Genomic DNA, 23,678 nt, shown 5'->3' with positions numbered 1-23,678 from the left:
ATCTCAGTGTTCAAGAGTTTTTATAATCCAGTCTGCAGCTCCCCTTCCCTCCCAGGAAATCGGAGGATGGGGCTGAAAGTTTCCACCCTCTAATCACATGGTGTTTGGTCTTTCTGGTGACCAGCCCCCATCCTGAAGCTATCTAGGGGCCCCAGCTTAAGTCATTTCATTAGTATAAACTCAGGCATGGTAAAAGGGGCTTGTTAAAAATAACAAAAGACATTCCTATCACTCAGGAAATGCCTAGAACTTTAGGAGCTCTGTTCCAGGAACTGGAGACAAAGACCAAATACATTTTTTTATTATACCACAGTTCTTATTATGCTTTAATATTAAGTAAGAAGGTTTTCTTTTGATTGTGGTTTTCATGCTATAATCTAATTATTATTTATTGGGGAGAATTTAATAAAAGAATAGAATGTAAGTTTCTACTTTTAGCAGATTTTTAAATTTATTGCTTTTCTTCTCTCTCATAGGTCACTGATGAATTATTGGAAAAAATTGCATCAAGAAGTCAAAATATAATTGAAATCAACATTTCTGATTGTCGCAGTATGTCTGATACTGGCGTGTGTGTTCTAGCATTTAAGTGTCCTGGACTTCTTAGGTATACAGCCTACAGGTGTAAACAGCTTTCTGACACCTCTATTATTGCGGTTGCTTCTCACTGTCCTTTACTTCAGAAAGTTCATGTAGGCAACCAGGACAAACTTACTGATGAAGGACTCAAACAGGTAAATTTTAGCATCTATAAAATGGTTTTACTTGTATTAACTCAACATTGTTTTCTTGCAGCAACACTTTGAAAGATTGCTATGTTGTAGCAACATACATAGCAACATACATATTGTAATGTTCAGAGACTAAAATAAGTCATCCTTTTTATGTATCTATGAATATTTGGGTTAGTGAACTAGAGTGCCATGGCTGTAATTGATAAATTAACTTTTTTGTGTTTTTTAATAAGTGCCTGAACTTCTTTGACCAGCCATTTTATTAATTTATTCCTTTGTTACTTCAATTTTATGCGAAATTTTGCTTTAGGTAATAACAATATGCAGTTTGGGTCAGCATGAGGTTTTAAAAATTAACTTTTAATTCCTCTTTTATGTTACTAGATGACATGCTTACATGTTTTAAAATATCTTTTAAATGGAAGTCCAAGTTAAGGAGTATAAAATGAAGAAAAAGATGGTAATTACCTATATTAGGTGCAATAATTGGATTAAATATAGTATCATGTGTATTTTCTGGTTGATTCACTTTCTTTGGAAATGGTATTTAAGGTTTCTTGTCTCAGAGTGGATATTGAATGGATTGTATGTGCCAGTCCCTGAATTTGTGAATATTTTGAATATTTAGTAATGTTCCCTCTATTGTACTAGGCACTTTTTGTAGTTTTTATTTAACCTTTGAAATAACTTTGTGGAAATAGTTGATTTAAACTCATTTTGTAAAGGGAGAGATTAAGGCTTAGAGAGACTAAGAAACTTGCCTAATGTGTAGTAGACAGTGGACCTGGGATTTGAAGCTTGGATTCTCCAAAGCCCTACTGCCCTACAGTCTTTCCATTTTTTCCATGCCAATAGACTGTACTCTTCTAGACCTTGAATAAAGGAGTCTGTTCCATGAGGGCAGAGGCTATGCACATTTACCACTCTACCCACAGTGCCCTTGGCAAACATTTGTTGAAAGAAAGAATTAATAATTCCACTCAAGAACTTTGTCAGAACTATTTTTTAAGTTTAGAATTGAGATGTAGTCCTAATAGTTCCCAGGAAAAGCAGAGTATCAGTAAAGTCCTAGACTTAAGTCTGATCTGAGATGAAGTCAGAAATAATATGAAGATCCCTAAATTTATTGATTTATTTAAATATTTATTTATTTATTTGGCTGTGCCGGGTCTTAATTGCAGCACGTGGGATGTTCATTGCCACATGTGAGATCTTTGTTGCGGCATGCAGGATCTTTTTAGTTGCAGCATGCAGGATCTTTTTAATTGCAGCATGTGGGATATTTTAGTTGTGGCATGCAGGCTCTTAGTTGCCGCATGTGGGATCTAGTTCCCTGACCAGGGATCAAACCCGGGCCCCCTGCATTGGGAGCGCGGAGTCTTAACCACTGGGCCACGAGGGAAGTCCCTGAAGATCCCTAAATTTAAACACTGCATATGAATTAACTGAAAGCTCAGTATTAGAAGAAATTTGGAAAGACTATCCTAAATAGTACTAGGTGTGTCAATCCAATTTATGTGTTAAGAATCCTGCAATTTATAAGGGTGCCTATTTTGTCTGCTCAGGCTAATTGTGCAACAACAGTCTTACCTGTTGTAATATTTGTCCTGATCTATTTCTGCTATGTACAGGATTATTCACTAGCAAAGCATTTTATGAAGTTCTTAAGTCTGTTAAAACAAATTAATCTTTGAGGTAAATTATAAATTTTATAGACATGGCGTGATTTTTTTGTGACGGAAATTTCCCAGCAAGTTATACTTCACAATGAAACATTTAAAAAGTCCATGTATTTATTAAGAAATGGATTAAATTTGCTATATATTTAAATCTGATATAACACAAATAGGTACCAGTTGACCAGAGTGCCAAGTGTGTTCCTTGTAAAAATAAGGTCATATTTATGGTTGAAATAGAGGGAAACTAAAAAGTTCTTTAAGGAACAAGACAATATACCAGTTAAGTATTATGAATTTATCTAATATTTACAGCTTTGAGACTAATTATGTAAATCTTCCCTAGAATGTGAGGTATTTTGGAACCCATTAATTTATGATAAATTAGGTGTTTGCTTCAGATTTTTATGGTTTCTGAATTATGAATTAGTTATATATGAAGTAATAATCTGATAAAAGTAGTAAAATAAATCTTTTTCATTCTAAGTAATTTTATAAGTAATTGCATATGAACCTCATTGCAGTACAATGAGTAATCCTTTCCTATGCTTAAGATGGTGCTGTGGTAGGGTGTGTCCTCTTTTAGCCTCTTTCTTCTGTTGGGATAGTGTTACGGTATAGTAGAAAGAGAATGGCTTTCATATATACACAAAATAGAAGTAAAAATTTTATGAAGTAATATATAGCCTTATGAACAGTGCAATTGATATTTTCTGTTCTGTACTATTAAGTTAAATAAATGTTGATCTTGATCCACTCAGTAAATTAATTTCATGACCCAGTGATATTTGATAAGCTCTGATGTGGACTACATTATACTTTTAGTGAATTAACAACTTAAAAATGTATAATAAGGTTTCAAAAGGCCTAGTATGGAGCTTTCATAATTGATTAATTTTCCTGGTATTTTTTTCTTTTTTACTCTTAAACATAGCAATTGATTGAATTGTTGCTTCTGTAGAGCAAGTTGAAAGGTTTGGAAAGCATGGACAGAGAACTAAAGGAATTCAAGAAAATGATGCATGAACAAAATGAGAATAGCAATAAAGAGCTAGAAAGTATAAAAAGGAATGAAATAGGAATTTTGGAGCGGAAAAGTATAATTACTGATATAAAAAATTTAGTAGAAGGATTTAGCATCAAATGTGAGCAGGCAGAAGAAAGACTCAGTGAACCTGAATAGGACAAATGAAATGATCATGTCTGAGGAGCAGAAAGAAGAAAGAATGAAGGAAAGTGAACAGAGTCTAAGGGACCTGTGGGATACCATAAAGTGAAGGGAGAGTGAAAGAGGCAGAAAGAGTATTTTAAGAAATGATATGGCCCAAACTGTTCAAATTTGGTGAAAGACATGAATTTATACGTCCAAGAAACTCAGTGAACTCCAAGCAGGATGATTTCAAAGGGGCCTACATTAAAACACATAATAGTCTAATTTTCAAAAGCTAGAGCCAAAGAGAATCTTGAAAGCAACAGAGAAGTGATTCATAGCATACAAGGGATCCTCAATAGGATTAACAACTGATTTCTCATCAGAAACCATGGAAGCCAGAAAGCAGTTGGCTAACATATTTAAAGTGTTGAAGGAACAATGTCAACCAAGAACTCTGTATCTGGCAAAACTGTTCTCCAAGAATAAAGGTGACATTAAGATATTCCCAGGTAAACAAAAACTGAGGAAGCTCGTTCGTAGACTTGCCTTACAAGAAGTGGTAGAGAGAGTTCTTCAGGCTGAAATAAAAAGACACTAGATAGTAACTGAAAGCCATATGAAGAAAAAAAGAATGCGAGTATAAGTAACCACATAGGTAAATGTAAAAGATAGATTTATTGTATTTTTGGTTTTTAACTATTTTTTTCTATATGATTTAAAAGGCACATGTATAGAACAGTATTTATAAATCTTTGTTAATGGGCACATAATGTATCATCTGTGGTAATAACCATATAAAGTAGGAGGGATAGAGATGTACAGGAATAGGGTGTATACTATTGAAACCAACATGGTAATATTCAAATAAGGTTATTATAAGTTTCAGATGTTAATTGTAATCTCCATGATAACCATTAAGAAAATAACGAAAATATATACATGAAAGTAATAAGAAGAGAATCAAATGGTACACTGCATAAAATCTACCAAATACAAAAAGTGCAGTAATGGAGGAACTGAGGAACAACAATAAAAAAAGTATGAAACATACAGTAAATGAATAGCTAAACGGTGGAAATAAATCATTCTTTATCAGTACTTTAAATATAAATAGATTAAATTCTCTAAAAGGCAAAGATTGGCAGAATAAAAAAAAATAAATCATGCATATAAAGTCTAAAACAGACTCATTTCAGATAACAGACACAATGAGGTTGAAAGTAAAAGAATGGGAAAAGATATTCCACTTAAATACTAATAACCAAACAGAGCTAGAGTGGCTATACAGATGGTCCCCAGCTTATGATGGTTCAACTTAAAATTTTTCGACTTTATGATGGTGTGAAAGCCATATGCATTCAGTAGAAACTGTACTTCAGGTTTTAAATTTTCATATTTTCCCAGGCTGGCAGTATGTGGTATGACACTCTCTTATGATGCTGGACAGTAGCAGTGAGCTGCAGCTCCCAGTCACCCACACAATCATGAGGGTAAACAACTGATACACTTATAACCATTCTGTACCCATACAACTGTTCTCTTTTTCAATTTCAATGAAATTACATAAATACTCAACACTTTATTGTAAAACAGGCTTCATGTTAGATGGTTTTGCTCAACTATAGGCTGATGTAAGTGTTCTGAGCCCATTTAAGGTATGCTAGGCTCAGCTGTGATGTTCAGTGGGTTAAGTGTATTAATGCATTTTTGACTTACGATATTTTCAATTTATGATGGGTTTATCAGGATGTAAGCCCATTGTAAATTGAGGAAGATCTGTATTATCACCAGAAAAAAAATCAATTTTAAGTGAAAAAAGGTTGCAGGAAACAATGAAGGTCATTATGTATTGATAAAAGTTTCAATTAATCAGGAAGATATAGCAATTATAAACATATATGACTCAAACAACACAGCCCCTAAATATATGAAGCAAAAATGGAAAGACTTGAAGGGAGGAAAAGACAGTTTTACATTAGTAGTTGGAGACTTTAATAATCTACTTTCGGTAATGGAGAGAACAACCAGAAAAGATCAACAAGAAACTAGAGGACTTGAACAATGCTGTATGCCAGTTATACCTAACAGGCATATACAGTAGGCTACACTCAACAACAGAAGAGTACACATGGAATATTCTTAAGATTAGATGATATTTTGGACCACAAAACAACGTTTAATAAGTCTGGGAAGATTGAAACCATGCAAGTATCTTTTTTGACTATAATGACGTGAATCTAAGAATCAGTAACACGAAGAAATCTGGAAAATACACAAATATGTGGAAGTTAAACAGCATACTCTTGCACAACCAATCGAACATTGAAGAAATCGCAAGGGAAATTAGAAAATACCTTGAAATGAATGAAAATGAAGACACAGTATAGCAAAAATTATGGCAACAAAAATAATGTTTAGAGAGAAATTTATAGCTGTAAAAGTTTATGTTTACAAAGGAAGAAAAATCTGAAATTAGTAACTTAATTGTACTCCTGGAGGCACTTGGAAAAGAAGAGCAAACTAAACCCAAAGCTAACAGAAGGAAGGAAATAATGATCAGAGTAGAAATAAATGAACTAGAAAACAGGAAAATTATAGATAAAGTCAATGAAACCAAAACTGGTTTCTTTGAAAATACCAACAAAAATGACAAACCTTTAACTATATTGACTAAGAAAAATAGAAGATTCAACTTACTAAATCAGAAATTTAAGAGTAGATATTACCACTAACTTTATAGAAATAAAAAGGATTATACAAGAAAATTATGAACCACTATGTATACCACAAACTGGATCGCCTAGATGGAATGGGTAAATTCCTAGAAATGTAAAAACTGACTCAGGGATAAGTAGAAAATCTGAACAGATTTGTAACAAGTAAGGAGATGGAATCAGTAGTAAAAATCCTCCCAACAAAGCAAAGTCAGGAATCAGATGGGTTCCCTGTTGAATTTGGTTTAACAGATAAAGAAGAATTAATACCAATCCTTCTCAAACTCTTTCAAAATACTTAAAAGAAGGCAACACTTGCTGATTCCTACAAGGCCAGCATTACCCTGATTCTGAAGCCAGACAAAGACACTACAAGAGAAGACAACTACAGACCAACATCCTTAATGACTATAGATGCAAAAATCCTCAAAACAACATAGCAAACAGAAGTCAACAATATATTAAAAGGGTTATATACTGTGGCCAAGTATGATTTATCCCATGAATGCAAGGGTGACTCAACGTACAAAAATCAGTCAATGTAATACACCACATTACCAGAATGAAGGAAAAGACCCCACATAATCATCTTAATTAGCTCAGAAAATGCATTTGGTGAAATCCAACACCTTTTCATAATAAAAAAACACACAATAAACTAGGAATAGAAGGGTCTTTCTCAACATAATAAAGGTCAGATGTGACTAAGCTACAACTAATATCACACTCAATGGTGAATAGCTGAAAACATTTCCCCTAAGTTCAGAAACAAAACAAGGATGCCCAACTTTTGCCACTTCAGTTCAAAATTGTATTGGAAGTTCTAGCCAGAGCAATTAGGAAAGACAAATAAAAAGCTTCCTAATTGGAAAGGAAGACAAAAAACTATCTCTATTTGCAGATAATGTTTTTTATATGGTAAACCCTAAAGAATCCACAAAAAAACTGTTTGGCCTAATAAATGAATAATTCCATTTATCATGGCATCTATAATAATAAAATATTTAGGAGTAAATTTAGTCAAGCAAATGCAAGACTTATACACTGAAAATGGCAAAACATTTTTGAAAGAAAGAGGACCTAAATAAATGTAAAGTCATCCTGAGCTTGTGAATTGGAAGACTTAATATTGTTAAGATAATACTACCCAAAGTGGGCTACAGATTTGATGCAGTCCCTATTAAAATTCCAGTGGTGGTTTTTGCAGAAATGGAAAATCCATCCTAAAATTCATAAGGAATTTTAAGGGACATAGAAGAGTCACAGCAATCTTGAATCCAAAGAACAAAGTTGGAGGATTCATACTTCTTTATTTTAAAACTTACTACAAAGGTATAGTAAATAAAACCATGTAATATTAGCATAAGGATTGACATATAGACCAATGGAGTAGAATTGGGAGTCCACAAGTAAACCCTCACATCTGTGGTCAGTTGATTTTTTTTACCACAGTGGCAAGAACATTCACTGGGGGAAGGAACACTCTTCAAGAAATGGTGCTGGGAAAAGTAGATGTCCACATGCAAAAGAGTGAAACTGGACCCTTACCTTATACCATCTACAAAAATTAATTCTGAATGGGTCAAAGAACTAAATTTAAGAGCTAAAACTGTAAAACTCTATGAAGAATGTATAGGTACAAATCTTCATGACCTTGGATTTAGTAATGGTTTCTTAAATATGACACCAAAAGAATAGGCAAGAAAAGTATAAAACAGATAAGGTGGACTTGATTAAAATTAAAAACTTTTTTTTTTCAAATGACATTCTCAAGAGAGTGAACAGACAACCCATAAAATGAGAGAAAATATGTAGAAATCATATATTTGATAAGGGTTTAATATCCAGAATATATAAAGAACTCTTACCATCCAACAATAACCCATCCCGAACTCAATTCAAAAATTGGCAAAATACTTGAATAGGTATTTATCCAAAGGAAAAATACAAATGGCCCTCAAGCACATGAGAAGATGCCCATCATCATTAGTCATTAGAGAATTGCAAATGAAAATCATGAGACATCACTTCACACCTACTCCAATGGATATTAATAAAAAAAAAAAAAGCAAAAACCAGAAAATAAGAAAGTGCAGTATAGAGGTTCCTTAAAAAACTACAAATAGAACTACCATATGACCCAGCAATCCCACTACTGGGTATATACCCTGAGAAAACCATAATTCAAAAAGAGTCATGTACCAAAATGTTCATTGCAGCTCTATTTACAATAGACCAGAGATGGAAACAACCTAAGTGTCCATCATCGGATGAATGGATAAAGAAGATGTGGCACATATATACAATGGAATATTACTCAGCCATAAAAAGAAATGACATTGAGCTATTTGTAATGAGGTGGATAGACCCAGAGTCTGTCATACAGAGTGAAGTAAGTCAGAAAGAGAAAGACAAATACCGTATGCTAACACATATATATGGAATTTAAGGGAAAAAAATGTCATGAAGAACCTAGGGGTAAGACAGGAATAAAGACACAGACCTACTAGAGAATGGACTTGAGGATATGGGGAGGGGGAAGGGTAAGCTGTGACAAAGCGAGAGAGAGGCATGACATATATACACTACCAAACGTAAGGTAGATAGCTAGTGGGAAGCAGCCACATAGCACAGGGAGATCAGCTCGGTGCTTTGTGACCGCCTGGAGTGGTGGGATATGGAGGGTGGGAGGGAGGGAGACACAAGAGGGAAGAGATATGGGAACATATGTATATGTATAACTGATTCACTTTGTTATAAAGCAGAAACTAACACACCATTGTAAAGCAATTATGCTCCAATAAAGATGTAAAAAAAAAAAAAAGAACGTGCTTCTTCAGATGTGGAGAAATTTGAATCTTCATACATCGCTAGTGGGAATATAAATGGTGCACATACTGTGGAAAACAGTTTGGTGGTTCCTCAAAAGATTAAACATAGAACTATCATTTGACCCAGCAATTCCACCTAGATGTTTACCCCAAATAATTGAAAACAGTGACTCAAATAGATACTTGTTCACTTATTTTCATTGTATCATTATTCACAATAGCTAAGGGGTAGAAACAACCCAACTGTCCATTAAGAGATGAATGAATGAATGAAATGTATGTCATGCAATGAAATATTATTCAGCCTTATAATGGAGTGAAACACTGTACATGTTACCACATGAATGAACTTTGTAAACATATGCAAAGTTAAATAGGCCAGACACAAAGAACAAAGAACACATAAGATTCTACTTAAATTACCTAGTATAGGCAAATTCACAGAAACAGAATGTAGGTAGAGGGCTTCAGGGGCTAGGGGAAGTAGGAAATGGGTACTTGTTGCTTAATGGGTAGGGAGTTTCTATTTGGGGTGATGAAAAAGTTTTGGAAAGAGAGGTGTTGGTTGCACAACACTGAATATAATGTCACTGAATTATATACCTAAATATGGTTAAATAGCAGTTTTCATGTTTGATATATTTTACCACAATAAAGGAAAAAAGAAACATTACTTGTTTTTAGATGCTGAATTTCTGTGAGATAAAGGAAAATGTCAGTCTCATCTAATCTATCTTTACATGTTCTAGTGATATTCAGTCAACTAAGTAAAGAACAAGTATGTAACCTTTATGAGTATCTACCATGGGTAGGGCACTGTTTATATATTCCAACTATATGTTGATACATTTAATTTCTCTTTTGATTCACAGCCACTCTGTGAGATAGGTATTATTTCATTTTTATAGATGAGGAAGCAGTTACAGAGAGACCATAAGTAATTTATCTGAGACAAAGTAATAAGTGATAGGGCTGGCATTCTTATCCAGGGATGTTTTGAGTTCATACTAAATCCACTTAGCTCATTTCCTCCCCTTTTCAGATTACGTGACACTCATTTTATCCCTATAATGATAAGTGATATTTATAATGAGACTGAGAAACTAGAGATCTTGAAAAGCCTCCTTTATCAAAATGTGTTACATTTAGGTAGTTTAAGAATGTTTTAAGCATTCTGTTTCTAAATTAGCATCACAATTTGCAAAGGGAAGTAAATAATATTTTGGGTGCTTTCTATATGACAGGCATTGTATTTTGTGCTTTCACATTTTGTTGTCCAATTTAATCTTCACAGCAGCGCTGAGGTATTTCAGGATGAAAAGTTGAATCTTTTGGAAGTTAAGTAACTTGTCCAAGTTCACATAGTTGGGAAGGTATGGAGCCAATATTCTCATTAAATTTTGCTTGATCTCTGAATCATGTCATGTGGAATCATATCTAGGATTTTAAGCTGGAATTTTTAGTTCAATGACTAGAGAGAAAATTTTCCATCTGTAACTGGGAGTATTGAGCCTTCATGTAATTCAAGAAGGCTTCTTTCTGGAAATTTATCTTTATAGTATTGAATACTTCTAAAAAGTTCTCTTCACATGAATCCTAATAAATAGTGTTCTAATAGCTTCCTTCTTTACCCATTAATAATAATAGAGGTATAAAACATTTATTTAGTACTTTTTTATGCTTTGCAGTGTGCCTTAATAAGCATTTCCATTTGTGTTATTTTATTTAAAATCTTCTCCACAACCCAGTGAGGTATAGGTAGGCATTGTTATAATTCAGCATAAGCCTTCTGAGCCTGAGAATGGAAGTTGGTCAGTTAACTGAAAATCAGTTAAATGATAGAATCACAAAAATCAATATGTACTATAAACATTTTAATTAAAAAATACTATATAACTGTAGATTCATTAGTGAGTCTTCGCGGGCCTCTCACTGTTGTGGCCTCTCTCGTTGCAGAGCACAGGCTCTGGACGCACAGGCTCCGGACGCACAAGCCCAGCGGCCATGGCTCACGGGCCCAGCCGCTCCGTGGCACGTGGGATCCTCCAGGACCGGGGCACGAACCCGTGTCTCCTGTATCGGCAGGCGGACTCCCAACCACTGTGCCACCAGGGAAGCCCTATTAGTGAGTCTTTTGATACAGGGTCAGGGCCTTTTTCTTGAGTTAGAGACAGCTAGTTAGAATTTGACTTTATTTTACTTAAACTATATCAATGATGTGGCACCCATGATTTTCAGTTGTTTTTTTTTTTAAAATTGAAGTGGGACAGGTAGTCACTACTTATGAAGGAATATGGGTGCAGCTTGTTTTAGAATATGATTTTCCCAATATTTTATAACTTTATAGTTGTCACTGAAAACTAATTCATCAGCACTTTTTTATGGCTTTCATTGAACATAAAACATTCAACCTACTTTTTTTAGCAAGAGCTTTCTTTTTCCTTCTCATTTGTCGGTTTATTTAATATCTAATGTAATTATGTTATAATAATTATAATTAGAAAAAACAGGTTTGGGAAGAAATATCACTTTCTCTTGACTGTTTTTTTTCATCTCAGGTTTTATTGACATTTGCTGTTTCATTGTGTTGATTTTTTTTACTGTGGCAAAATCTACATAATATTTACCATTTTAACAGCTTTTGAGTGTGCAATTCCAGTGACTTTAAGTATGTTCACAATGTTGTGTAACCATCGTAGGCTCTCTTCTAATTTCTAATTAGCATACTTTCTGGGCCTATCGAGCTAACTCCTGTAAGTAGAATCATACAATATTAACTCTTGTGTCTGGCTTATTTCACTTGCATAATGTTTTCAGTGTTTATCTATGTTGTAGCATATATCAGTTTCATTCCATTTTATGGCTGAATAATATTCTAGTGTATGTATAAACCATATTTTTTTCTACTCATCTGTTGATGTCTTCCCATGTTTTTAAAGTTAAGCTGCAAAAGTTTTAATCACAGTATTTTAAAATTTGAAACATTAATAATAAGTAACAAATGTTTCTATGTACTGGTGCTAAAATAGCATTTTTGCTGGTTTTCTAAAAGATAAAAAAATCTTTTTAGTGTGTAACAAATTAATCAAGTGATTATTCCATGTATGTTCTCAATTTTCATTTACTCTTGAGTTATAATTATACATCATGCTAGTACAACTAAAAAATAGTATTGGTACACATTTTGGGAGCTTATGTAGCATATTTTCATTGTATTAAATGGAATGTTCTTTAAATGAGGCAAAGTTAGACAATATAAATCTAGGAAAAAGATTCAAATTTGAGTCCTTAAAGAGGGTCAGATGAGTGGCAGTTTGAAAAATTTGCTTTGCTTTCTTTCATATCTCATTGTCTGTGCTACTCTACTACAAATGATGAAACTAATGAATCAAATTATGAAATTGTCATTTTTATGATTTCACAAACGTGAATAGTTAGCATAGTTGGGTGAAGTTACTAGAAGATATGGATTGGGTTTTCTTCACTGTTTTCTTTTGCATGTGTATAATAGTGACAGTGGTGACATATTGGGAATGAAAGTAGAAGGAACAACTTCCCTCTTCTGTTGAAGGTGGCATACCTCATGTTTTAAAAATATGTTCTTAATACTGGTTTTGAGCAGATTTCGTGTGACATTGGAAGACCTAATCTTATTTTTATCCCAGTGGGTCCCATGTTCTGGTTTCAGTTATCTAGATTCTTTGTCGAAGTATATTCTTCCTAAGGTGTTTGTTTTATTACAAAAATAACCCAGTAACAACGTATAGCTTGCTAAAACAAATTCTCAAGGGTGGTGTGCAAAATTTTAATTAAATTTTGAGATGCTGGGAAAATCACCTCCAAATATTTTATAGAAAAATTTGAAAAATACCTTTGGAGTTCTTGAGCAAAATTGTGAATAATCTTAAAGGATTATTACAAAGAAGAAAAGAATAAATCAAAGACAGTCCTTTTTATATTATGTTTATTTACTCTAGTCCATTTTCAGTTCTAATTACTGTCATGTGCTAAAATGAACCATGGATTAATAGGTGGACTAGCTTCATTTAAGTGATAAAGTGGCTACTAACACCCTTTTCATTAAATGATTTCTTCAGGGTTGACTGATGGGTGCCCTTGACATATTATTAGAGTTAGAGGAAGGCTTCTATTACTGTCCATCTGACTTGCACCTTTCCTAGGGAACTCGATATTGGACTTGTATTGATAAAGATTCAGAACCTCTTAAATGACATACTGGGGTTCTATGTCTTAGGTAACTAAGACCATTTACTTGGTGAAGAGTGAGAGTTAGGATTGGACCTGGCATGAGTGTCAGGTGCAAATAGCAGTGAAGGACAGGCTGGGTGTGAATGGATAGGTGTGGTTGGAGCTAAAATTTCACAAGGTTGATAACCTCTTTTACCTGGAAGGGCCCTCAGGGAGGAGTTTTCCAGTATCCAACCAAGGTGAGTGGTGGTATTCATCCTGTCAATATCGGCCAGATAGGTATTATCTTATGATGATTAGTTATTATTTCAGAATGTTCTTTGGTAAAGTAGAAAGTATTATGGAGGTAATTTTGAGGTGTTTGTAGATCCTTTAGCTGTATTGACTTTTTGCTGGGATAAGGTAAGAGTTAAGGATGGGGGGACTTCCCTGGCGTTCCAGTGGTTAAGACTTCACCTTCCAGTGCAGGGGGTGTGGGTGCAATCCCTGGTCGGGGCACTAAGATCCCACATGCCTCACGGCCAAAAAACCAAAACATAAAAAAACACAGAAGCAGTATTGTAAGAAATTCAATAAAGACTTTAAAAATGGTCCACATCAAAAAAAAAAGAGTTAATGGCGGTAAACTTGATACAGGAAGAGATCACCTGGCTGGTGCACTAAGTGTTGAAGTCTCTTTATTGCTCCAGCATCTCAATAAATTGACAAATAAGACACTGGAATAGTGACAGAGGAAAAATATCAACTTTATTACACAGAAAGGCTAGATTGGGAGTGTTTGCTTAGTAATAGAGTTAAATAGGCTTGTTAAACGCTGGAGTTTGGCCAGGGGACCCAGTCATCATCTACTAGGCTGGACCAGCAGTGTCCTGCAAATGTAGAAGTAGATGCTTGCTCCTTGTGGGCAGTTTGTTCTCAAGCGGAAAAAAGATAGAGATGAACTGAACATGTTCAGCTTATTAAATACAAACTAATCAGTGTAGAGACCAGAATTTAGACCAGTTGAACTCCTTCCAGAAGAAGGAAGCAGTGGTAGAGAAGAAGCATTTGCCGTCTATGTCTGTATGTATTTTCTTGATTTATCCATTTTAGACCATCCCAGGGGTCCCCAACCCCCGGGCCGCACAGCAGGAGGTGAGCAGCAGGTGAGTGAAGCTTTATCTGCCACTTACTATCACTCCCCATCGCTCGTATTACCACCTGAACCTCCCTCCCCTGCATCCGTGGGAAAATTGTCTTCCGCGAAACCGGCCCCTGGTGCCAAAAAGGTTGCGGACCGCTGATCTCTGCTGTTTCCTTGCTATGGAAAGATGAGGATTTAGCTCACTATCGTTTTCTATCTCCTATGCCCTCATTGTGTCAAAATAATTCTGTTATAATTTTGATTAAATAAGTATTCAGTATTTACGTTTTATAATTACCTGCCTTTCTTTTCCCTCTGGAATTTTGCTTTTATTGGAATGAATAAATGTCTTTTTGTCCTCATTTAGTTTACTTAGTTTTTATATCTTATTAGTGATGGAGTCCACAGCTTTCCCCCAGTTGCTTTAGTATACCTGTATGTATTTACTTCATCGAATTTATTTTCTTAAAGTAGACAGCAGTCTGGACTTACTGTATATAACTACTCTTGCATTAATGGTCATCTTAGTATCTTATCTTCACCCTTATTCTCAATGTTTTCCTCACCTTGCTGTTCTATTAGATGTCCTATTACCTAGATGTCATGTGTTCTTTCTCTTGATGTATTCTCATGTTTTGTAGAGCACAGATTGTAATAGCTTCCTGATAAAGAATATATGGGAGGTACATCTTTTGAGAGCTTGCATGTCTGAAAATGTCTCTCTTCTACCCTCACACTTAATTCATAGTCTGAATCCTGAGTACAGTATTCTAGGTTTGAAATAAGTATTCTTAAATTATTAAGAAGTTTGTTGCCTTTTTTATCCTTAATCCTCTGTATGAAATCTGATTCTCACTAGAAGTCTAGAATATTTTTTATACCTACGATTATGAAATTTTATGATGATTTGCCTTGATACAGGTCTGCTTTTGTCATTTGTATTGGACATATGAGTGAGTCCTTTTAGTCTGGAAGTCCATATCCTTTCATCTTGGAACATTTTATAGAATTATTTCTTTTAATTCTCCATTTTCACTGTATAAACTTTCACATCCCCACATTTTCTGGAGTGTGCTTCTGCTGTCAGCTGTGCATGGCATACCCCAAAGACCCTATGGTTTCCTCCCCTCAGTGAACTCCAGTCTTTTGCTATTGTGGGAGAGTGGGCAGGGGCAGGCTGTGCAGAAATGAGGAGGTGATCTGAGTGGTTAACTACTTCTTAAGTAGACTTTCAGGAATCCTGGTGGTTTTAAGACCAACCTTGCCCTCACTGCCAGACATACGTGAGCTTATTGGGAGTTTTGTGGTGATTATCATATTGCTTTTCTGCTTTCCCCACTATTGGCTTTGGATTCAGCTTTCTGGCGTCTAAGTAACATGCCATTGTATGTTTGTTCTAGAAATATATGTGCCTCTTTAATGCATTATAAGATCTGGTAGTAGATCTAATAAACATGATGAATACTGACGAACAAAAATGATATTTCACTATCTGCATAACAGTAGTGTTATATGAAATTATCTTTGATTTCTGTTGTTTACAGAGTCACACATACTACTAAACTACTTTGATTTTCTGTTTAATAAGTGAAAGAAAAGCTAAAGTTGATTTAGAGAATAGTAAGAAAATAAAAATGTACTCTCTTTTTTTTCTCATCCATTTTACTGGAATCCCTGATTTCCACCTGTGGACCCAATTTACAACTCTTGAATTAAATAGAACGTGGTGGTATATGAGACCATAATCGTAGTTTCCTTTATTTGTCCATTTTTCAAAGAGGCCTCTTTACAATGAATAACTCTGATCAGCCTTTTCATTCATTCAACAAATATTTACTAGGTATCAACTGACTGTAAGACACTGGGCACCAGGCCTATGTTAGTTAAACAAGCTTCAGTCTTCATGAAGTTTACATTTCTAGTGGAATATATAATTGGTTATAGTGTTACCTAGATTAAAATAAGATGGCTTGTATATATCACCACCCCTGGAAAAACTAACTGAAATTGCATATCTTTCTGATAATATCATTACTTTACTTGAAACAGGACTTGAAAGTTTTTAATTACAAAAATAATATTTATTTTTAAAAAAGTGTAAGAAGACTGATAGAAAAAAAGAACAGTACCCATTATTGCACTGATCAGAAATAACCACTGTAAACACCTTGGTGTATATTTTATCTCTTTTTTATATACATGTGTATAATTAAATATGTATATGTATATTTAAATGTGCCTAATTTGTTTATAAAAATTAAATTTATTATAAAAACATGTACAGTTTTTATTTGTCAAGTGTTTACTTCAATTTAATGGCTATATAATACTCAATTTTATAAAAACACCATAATTTATAACTTTAGGTTTTCTGTATTTCACTATTTAAAAAAAAATTCTTGTGCTAATTTCTTGTAGCTAAATCTTACCAAACACCTTTAGTTAATTATTCCAGTAGTCTTTATGAATAATTTTAAATATATGGAAAATTTGAAAGAATTTTACAGTGAACACCCATATACCCACTACATAGATTGTATAATTAACATTGTAGTATGTTGACTTTACTATGTTATCTATCCAATTATCCATCCCTCTTACATTTTTTGGTAAATATTTAGAAGCTGAGTCATATAATTTTCAGGCAAATTTTATAAAATTTTTTCATTTATGCTAACTAGCCCTCCAAGAAGATTTTTAGTACTAATTTACACTCTTACCAGTGGTGTATCAGCACACTTTGAACCCTTGCCAAACTGGATTTTATTGTCTTAATGTAATTTTTTAGACAATTTTTGATATATAGGTTTTTAGTAAAGTTTCTTATTTTATCTCTAAGATGACTTTCTTTATATGTAATACTTATAAAACATTTATTTATAGTTTGCTTTGATCATCTAATTTCTACTGTAGATTTTGAAAAATTATATAATTCGTTCTTTGTTGAACTTAATGTTTTTTAAGGGGAACATTGTATCTGTTCAGTAGCTATTTAAGGTACACTTGAGATTTCAATCAGGAAATCACTAGTCCTGTTTTTTTTTTTAGTTTATGCAATACGTGTGTAAATAAGTATTAACTAGAATATTGGCTATAGCATATTCAGTCTTTTTTCTCTTTCACAGAATAAATGAGCCGATGGAGAAAAATGATACATTGGGGCAATCAGAACTAGAAGTAGAATCTCCTGAATTAAATATTCGTTCACTCACTGGACCTTTGTCTCACTTCTTGGACCTTGGTTTTATTCCTTGGACCTGTGTTCCATTCAGTCTAACACTATGACTGATAAAAAGACTCAAGAGAAATTAAGACATGAATTTGAAGTGTTATGGAATCTAGGCACCTAGGTGGGCATATAGTATGTGAGGCAGTTGAAGCAAGGAGATAATTAGAAGGTGAAAAGGCTTACACAACACTATTTTAAATAATAGTTTGCCTACATTCTATTTTAAGAGTAATTTATAAACAATTATTTAACTTTGGTATGGCTATTTAAAAAAATTTTATGGAAATCCCACTAGAAATATGTCACCTTTGTTATTTTTGGAGCATTCAGTCAAATCTCTTTGTTTACAGCTGGGCTCAAAATGCAGAGAACTCAAAGATATTCATTTCGGCCAGTGTTACAAGATCTCAGATGAAGGCATGATCGTCATAGCTAAGGGCTGTCTGAAATTACAAAGAATATACATGCAGGAAAACAAATTAGTAAGTACTTGTTACCATTCTTGTGTTTTTCATTTTGTTTCTAACTCTTGAATTCCTTATAACTTAGCTTATAAATTTTTTTCTGCTTATTTTTTTGGATGGTTTAGAGGCAGATTCTACTTAAAAGCAAGAATCTTCTCAAAACAATGATTTGTATAAATTGGTTTTATAACTGTGTGGGTGCTTGTATGTGGTACTTACATGTTAAAAATTCTTCATTAGCGTGTGCTAATGTGCTTTTTTCTAAACTCTGACAGTGGAAAAAATTAATTTGAAAAAATTAAATTTGGCTGCCAAATATAAGTATGTAGTTGTCGTTCCTTCTGATTCCCCTAGGGATTGTAGTAATTTTAGATAGTTAGGAATTTTTAATATTCGGGAAGATGTATGCTTGTGAAATAGAGCCTTTCACTTAGTATGGTGTAAAATGGGACTCGGTAAATTGAGACAGATAATCTTGTTTTTAGTTGTAAAGACTACTAGTTTAGTTACATAGGTTTTATATTATATTTTAAGCACATGTGTAGGTAACTCATTTACACTTATTGTATATTATAAATATATTTAAAGCCATGTAATTTTCTCTTATTGAGATATACTTTATATATCATAAAATTCACCTTTTTAAAGTGTACAGTTCAGTGTTTGTTAGTATATTCACAAAGTTGTGCAGTCATCATCACTAATTCTAGAACAGTTTTATTATCCCAGAAGGAAACCCTGTGCCCATTAGCTGTCACTCTTCATTTCCCCTTCCTCTAGCCCATGGCAACTGGTAATCTACTTTCTGTGGGCTTTTGTGTGTTCCAGTCATTTCATATAAATAGAATCACACAATATGTGGTCTTCTGGGTCTGCCTTTTACATACCATATTTTTTCAAAGTTCATTCCTATTGTAGGATGTATCAGAGCTTCATTCCTTTTTATGGCTGAATCATATTCCAAATCCATTTAATATTGCTTTGATAGGTATATAGTACAGGTTAACAGAAAAAGTTGTCACTGGGGAGGCATTAGTAGAGTTCTCAATGTTGAAAAATACTGTACGTTAAAATGTAGGCAAGGTGGCCCTGAATATGTATATTTACAAAGAAGATTTGCTTTTTAACTGTATCTTCAAAATAATGAGATCTTTTTGTTGCCCCTTGGAGTTAGTTTACAAAATTTGATAAATACCTCTCACATAGTAATGTAAGTTTTGAAAGGTCTCTGGAAGCCTCAGCACTTCAAGTGAGACAACGCTTTTTTTTTTTTTTAAGATTACAGTTAGAAAAGTTGAAATACTATGAATTAAAAGTAAACACTTTTATTACCATGTAGAATTATCTTTTTCTGTGAAATTACACAGTAAAAATACTTCCTATTCCTGTTCACATTTAATACAAATTTAATAATCACTCCTGAGGCATTATGTTCTTGTGGATAGAGTAAGGTCTTCTGGGTAAGAGAGAATGAATTTTTGAATCCCAGTATCCATTTACTTGCACTGTGACATTGGGAAAGTTACTTAAGATCTTTGAACCTCCTTTGCAAATGGGGTTATTAGTATTTGTATTTTTGCAGGTTGTGGTTTTGAGGAATAAATGATATAATGTCCTTAAATTGTCTAGTATAAACTCTGACTCATAGAAGACAATAAAAAACTAGTAGTCTTTATGAGAACTTGACCATATTTGTTGTCCATTGGTTTCCACTTTACACTCAAGATATATTAAAAGGTGGTAATCCCAGCTTACAATTTTTATATTTCTCACATAATGGGAATATTTGTTGAGTGATTAATATTTGTTTTCTTGTTGAGCAAAACCAGAAAAACATTTTTCTTGACACATTAAAAATTTTGGTCAGTGGTTTTTCAAAAGAATTAAACCATATGTTTTGAAGGTTCTAGTTATGTTCAAATTTCTTTAATATTGTGGTCCATTAGAAAGGTGTTATATACTTAAATGCTAAGGGAATCAGTTTCCTGTGTAGTGTTATTCAGTAAACATTTTGATTTCATTGCAAATTAGAAGTGTTTTTGCTAAATCTTAAGTAAAGTTCAGTTCAATGAAATTCTTTCAATTTAAGGTTTTTAGAAAGGGAAATTTAGAATAGTATGAGCTCTTTCTGTTGGACAGTTGAGCTGTTGATAACTGGTCTCCCATAGGAACTTTAGTTTGTATTTTTAGAATTTATGAAATAAGGAGAAATATTTGAATTACTTGCAAAGCTACAATTTTAAGTAGATTGGGTTTTTCACTCTGAGATGTATTATTGTTAGTCCTTTAATAACAAATATTTTTAAAAGGGTGAGTAGAAATAATAGTCTGATTAAAGGCAAATAATATTTATATATGCATATATATAATTATACCATATATTTAATTACAGGAAATAATAAACATCATTAAATAGGACAAACAACTAATAGAAATATTCAGTACTCAGGAGAATATTGTGTCTGAAAGGATGCCAGCAGAACTTGACCTGTGCAGATATTGATCATTAGCTAAATTATTTCGCTAATTCTCTTATCAGTCTTCTCAAAAAAGTATTAGAGTTTTATTGTGTAGCCTAAAAATAATCATAGCATAGTGCTTTTTTAAAGTATAAACTTTGCTGACTTTAAAATATCAAAGTGGTTGTTTTTCTATATGTTGACAGTATGACTGTGTACATTTTTTCATATTATATCTTGGCCTTTAGGTGGCAGCATTGTCTTTGTATATTTCAGTGACATAGCTTTTGTGTCCTTGATGTAACTATAAAGATAAAATGCTCGTACATGGTTTCTGCAGGTATTTATGGTTTATTTTTAATTTTGTACTTTAGATGGTTTTAGGGAAATTTTCTTTAAAAATATGAAATAATAGTTGCATCTAGAGTGTTACAAGGTGAACTTGCTATCTTACACAAAGTAGCAAGATACTTGAATATTCTTATTTGTGGCACTGTAAGTAAGGTACACTTTAGCATAGGGAAAGGATTCCTGTATTTATCACAAGGAGTTTTATTCAGGTGGAAAGAGGACAATGATCTGACATCTTAGTACTCAAATGATTTATGGTGAGGCAAATAATTGAGGACATACATGTAAAATCTTACCCCCAAAGAGTGAGTTTTTGTTTTAGTAATTTTTGAGTGAGACAACTGCCATGCACCTACATGGATGTATTTTTCATTTGCTATAAAACTGTTGTATAGACTAAAAACAGATCTGAGGAATACAACTATAGTGAGTGTCTAGCATATTATATCCAACTGTCTGCTGTCTTTATTATTATTATTATTTTTTGCGGTACGCGGGCCTCTCACTCTTGTGGCCTCTCTTGTTGCGGAGCACAGGCTCCGGACGCGCAGGCCCAGTGGCCATGGCTCACGGGCCCAGCCGCTCCGCGGCATGTGGGATCTTCCCGGACCGGGGCACGAACCCGTATCCCCTGCATCGGCAGGCGGACTCTCAAACACTGTGCCACCAGGGAAGCCCATGTCTGCTGTCTTTTAGCTATAGCATTTATATCATTTCTGTGCAGTACTGGCTACAAAATTATTTTAAAGCCATATTTAGTTTGTGTGTATAGTTATTGATGATCTAGAAACTTCATTAAGTATATTTTCTCTGCTTTCTTACTCTCCTTACTCCAGATTCTGCTTCTCTACTTTTTGGACAGAAGCTCTTTGGGCTGCTTTTTTTTAAAAACATTTTTATTGGAGGGCTTCCCTGGTGGCGCAGTGGTTGAGAGTCTGCCTGCCAATGCTGGGGACACGGGTTCGTGCCCCGGTCTGGGAAGATCCCACATGCCGCGGAGCGGCTGGGCCCGTGAGCCATGGCCACTGAGCCTGCGCGTCCTGAGCCTGTGCTCGACAACGGGAGAGGCCACAGCAGTGAGAGGCCCGCGTACCACAAAAAAAAAACCAAAAAAAAAAAACCATTTTTATTGGAGTATAATTGCTTTACAATGTTGTGTTAGTTTCTGCTGTATAACAAAGTGAATCAGCTATATGTATACATATATCCCCATATCCCCTCCCTCTTGCATCTCCCTCCCACCCTCCCTATCCCACCCCTCTAGGTGGTCACAAAGCACGGAGCTGATCTCCCTGTGCTATGTGGCTGCTTCCCACTAGCTATCTATTTTACATTTGGTAGTATATATGTGTCAGTGCTACTCTCTCACTTCATCCCAGCTTACCCTTCCCTCTCACTGTGCCCTCAAGTCCATTCCCTACGTCTTGGGCAGCTTTTTATTTGGCTGTAAAATGATGGGGTCAGATAGATTATCTACATTTGTTATCCAACCTGATGTTTTAAAGTACTAGGATTTTACGATTTTGAAAATGGCTTCTATGCTAAGTTCTAGGGTCAGCATATTTGATAGAGATCTCTATGTCTTATATTTATTTGGCTTATTTTATTTTATTTTTTTTGGCTTATTTTTTTAACACCTTCTGCTCTGTAGAGTTGAGTTATGAAACTAGTATAGATTTCTGAGTTACCCAAGAAAGTAGTAATGTATTATGAATAGATTTTAGAAAGTTTTAGGGAAATGTTAAATGTTTTCTGGTTAAAATTTGATTTCCCAATGGTTAATTATGGCCTTTTACTTTTTCAACCTCCTGGTGAAGTATTTTACAGTTCTGTGCCACCTCCCATAGTCCTTTGGCTCTTGCTATAACATTATTTGTAACATTGTTTGTTCATTGTTTTTAATTTTATTATCCTTTGGAGGCTTACACGTATCATGTAGGACCTAAATTTACCTCTCTCTGCTTCCTTCTGGGATGAATGAGGCAAATACTGAGTGTGAGTTGAATTGAACTCAATTCATATCTTGATCCTACTGTTTCTTAATCATGTGATTCAGTTAGTTATCTTAATTTTTGTACTTTCATTTCCTTGTTTGTAGAAAAGATATAATACTACCTCAGACTTGTTCTTATGAGGATCAGACTAAATGAGATTGAGGTGAAGTACAAAATATATGGTTCCAAACGTAGGAAGTTCTTTAATAAATGTTTTTTTTTTCTTCCTCTCCCTATCAGAGTTCACTTTCTGGAGTCTACCAGTTTGAATTGGGCTGTGTCAGTACCTACTGTCACTTACTATGTTCCGATTTCATCTGTTAGTTACCCACAGTTTAATTCTTATTTTGCTGCTTGCTGTGATTTTGAGGTTGTTGCAGCAGCTAAGTGAATAGACTGGTAGCCATGTTATCATCAACTAGGGTGAATAAGTAAGGTAAGCATTTGCATCAGAGCTTAAATAACAGCAACTAATTCAGCATTATATTAAGGCTTGCATTTCCTGACTCTTCTGCTTCTCAACTTAGAGTTAATACATTAAGGGATTTGGTCCCTGCTACTCCCCAACACCCCCACTACATTCTTGTTACCTTATTCCTCAGATACTCCTTGTGAAGTGAGTTTACTTGTAATCCCAGACATAAATAATGTACATTTATGAAGAATTCCATTTTATAAGTACTCACTTCAGCCTCCAAAGTCTCCAAGGGTAGATATTCGCCTTCATTGCCCTTTCCTCTC

At 34.2% G+C, this 23,678-nt stretch overlaps 1 protein-coding gene across 1 annotated transcript in view; it reads left to right on the top strand.

Annotated features, from left to right (window-relative positions):
* FBXL17 (F-box and leucine rich repeat protein 17) overlaps positions 1–23,678 on the top strand; it is a 475,771-nt gene that overhangs the window by 15,533 nt on the left and 436,560 nt on the right. The window contains exons 3-4 of the mRNA XM_029219153.1: positions 477–734; positions 18,020–18,151. Of these exons, the coding sequence (XP_029074986.1) occupies positions 477–734; positions 18,020–18,151 (390 nt within the window). The remainder of the gene's footprint in view (positions 1–476; positions 735–18,019; positions 18,152–23,678) is intronic.

The sequence above is a fragment of the Monodon monoceros genome, unplaced genomic scaffold, assembly GCF_005190385.1.
Source record: "Monodon monoceros isolate NGI ecotype Baffin Bay Population unplaced genomic scaffold, NGI_Narwhal_1 Super_Scaffold_12, whole genome shotgun sequence".
NCBI classification, from domain to species: domain Eukaryota; kingdom Metazoa; phylum Chordata; class Mammalia; order Artiodactyla; family Monodontidae; genus Monodon; species Monodon monoceros.
Note: the sequence above shows the minus strand (reverse complement) of the source record. Positions and strands in the feature narration are given on the sequence as shown.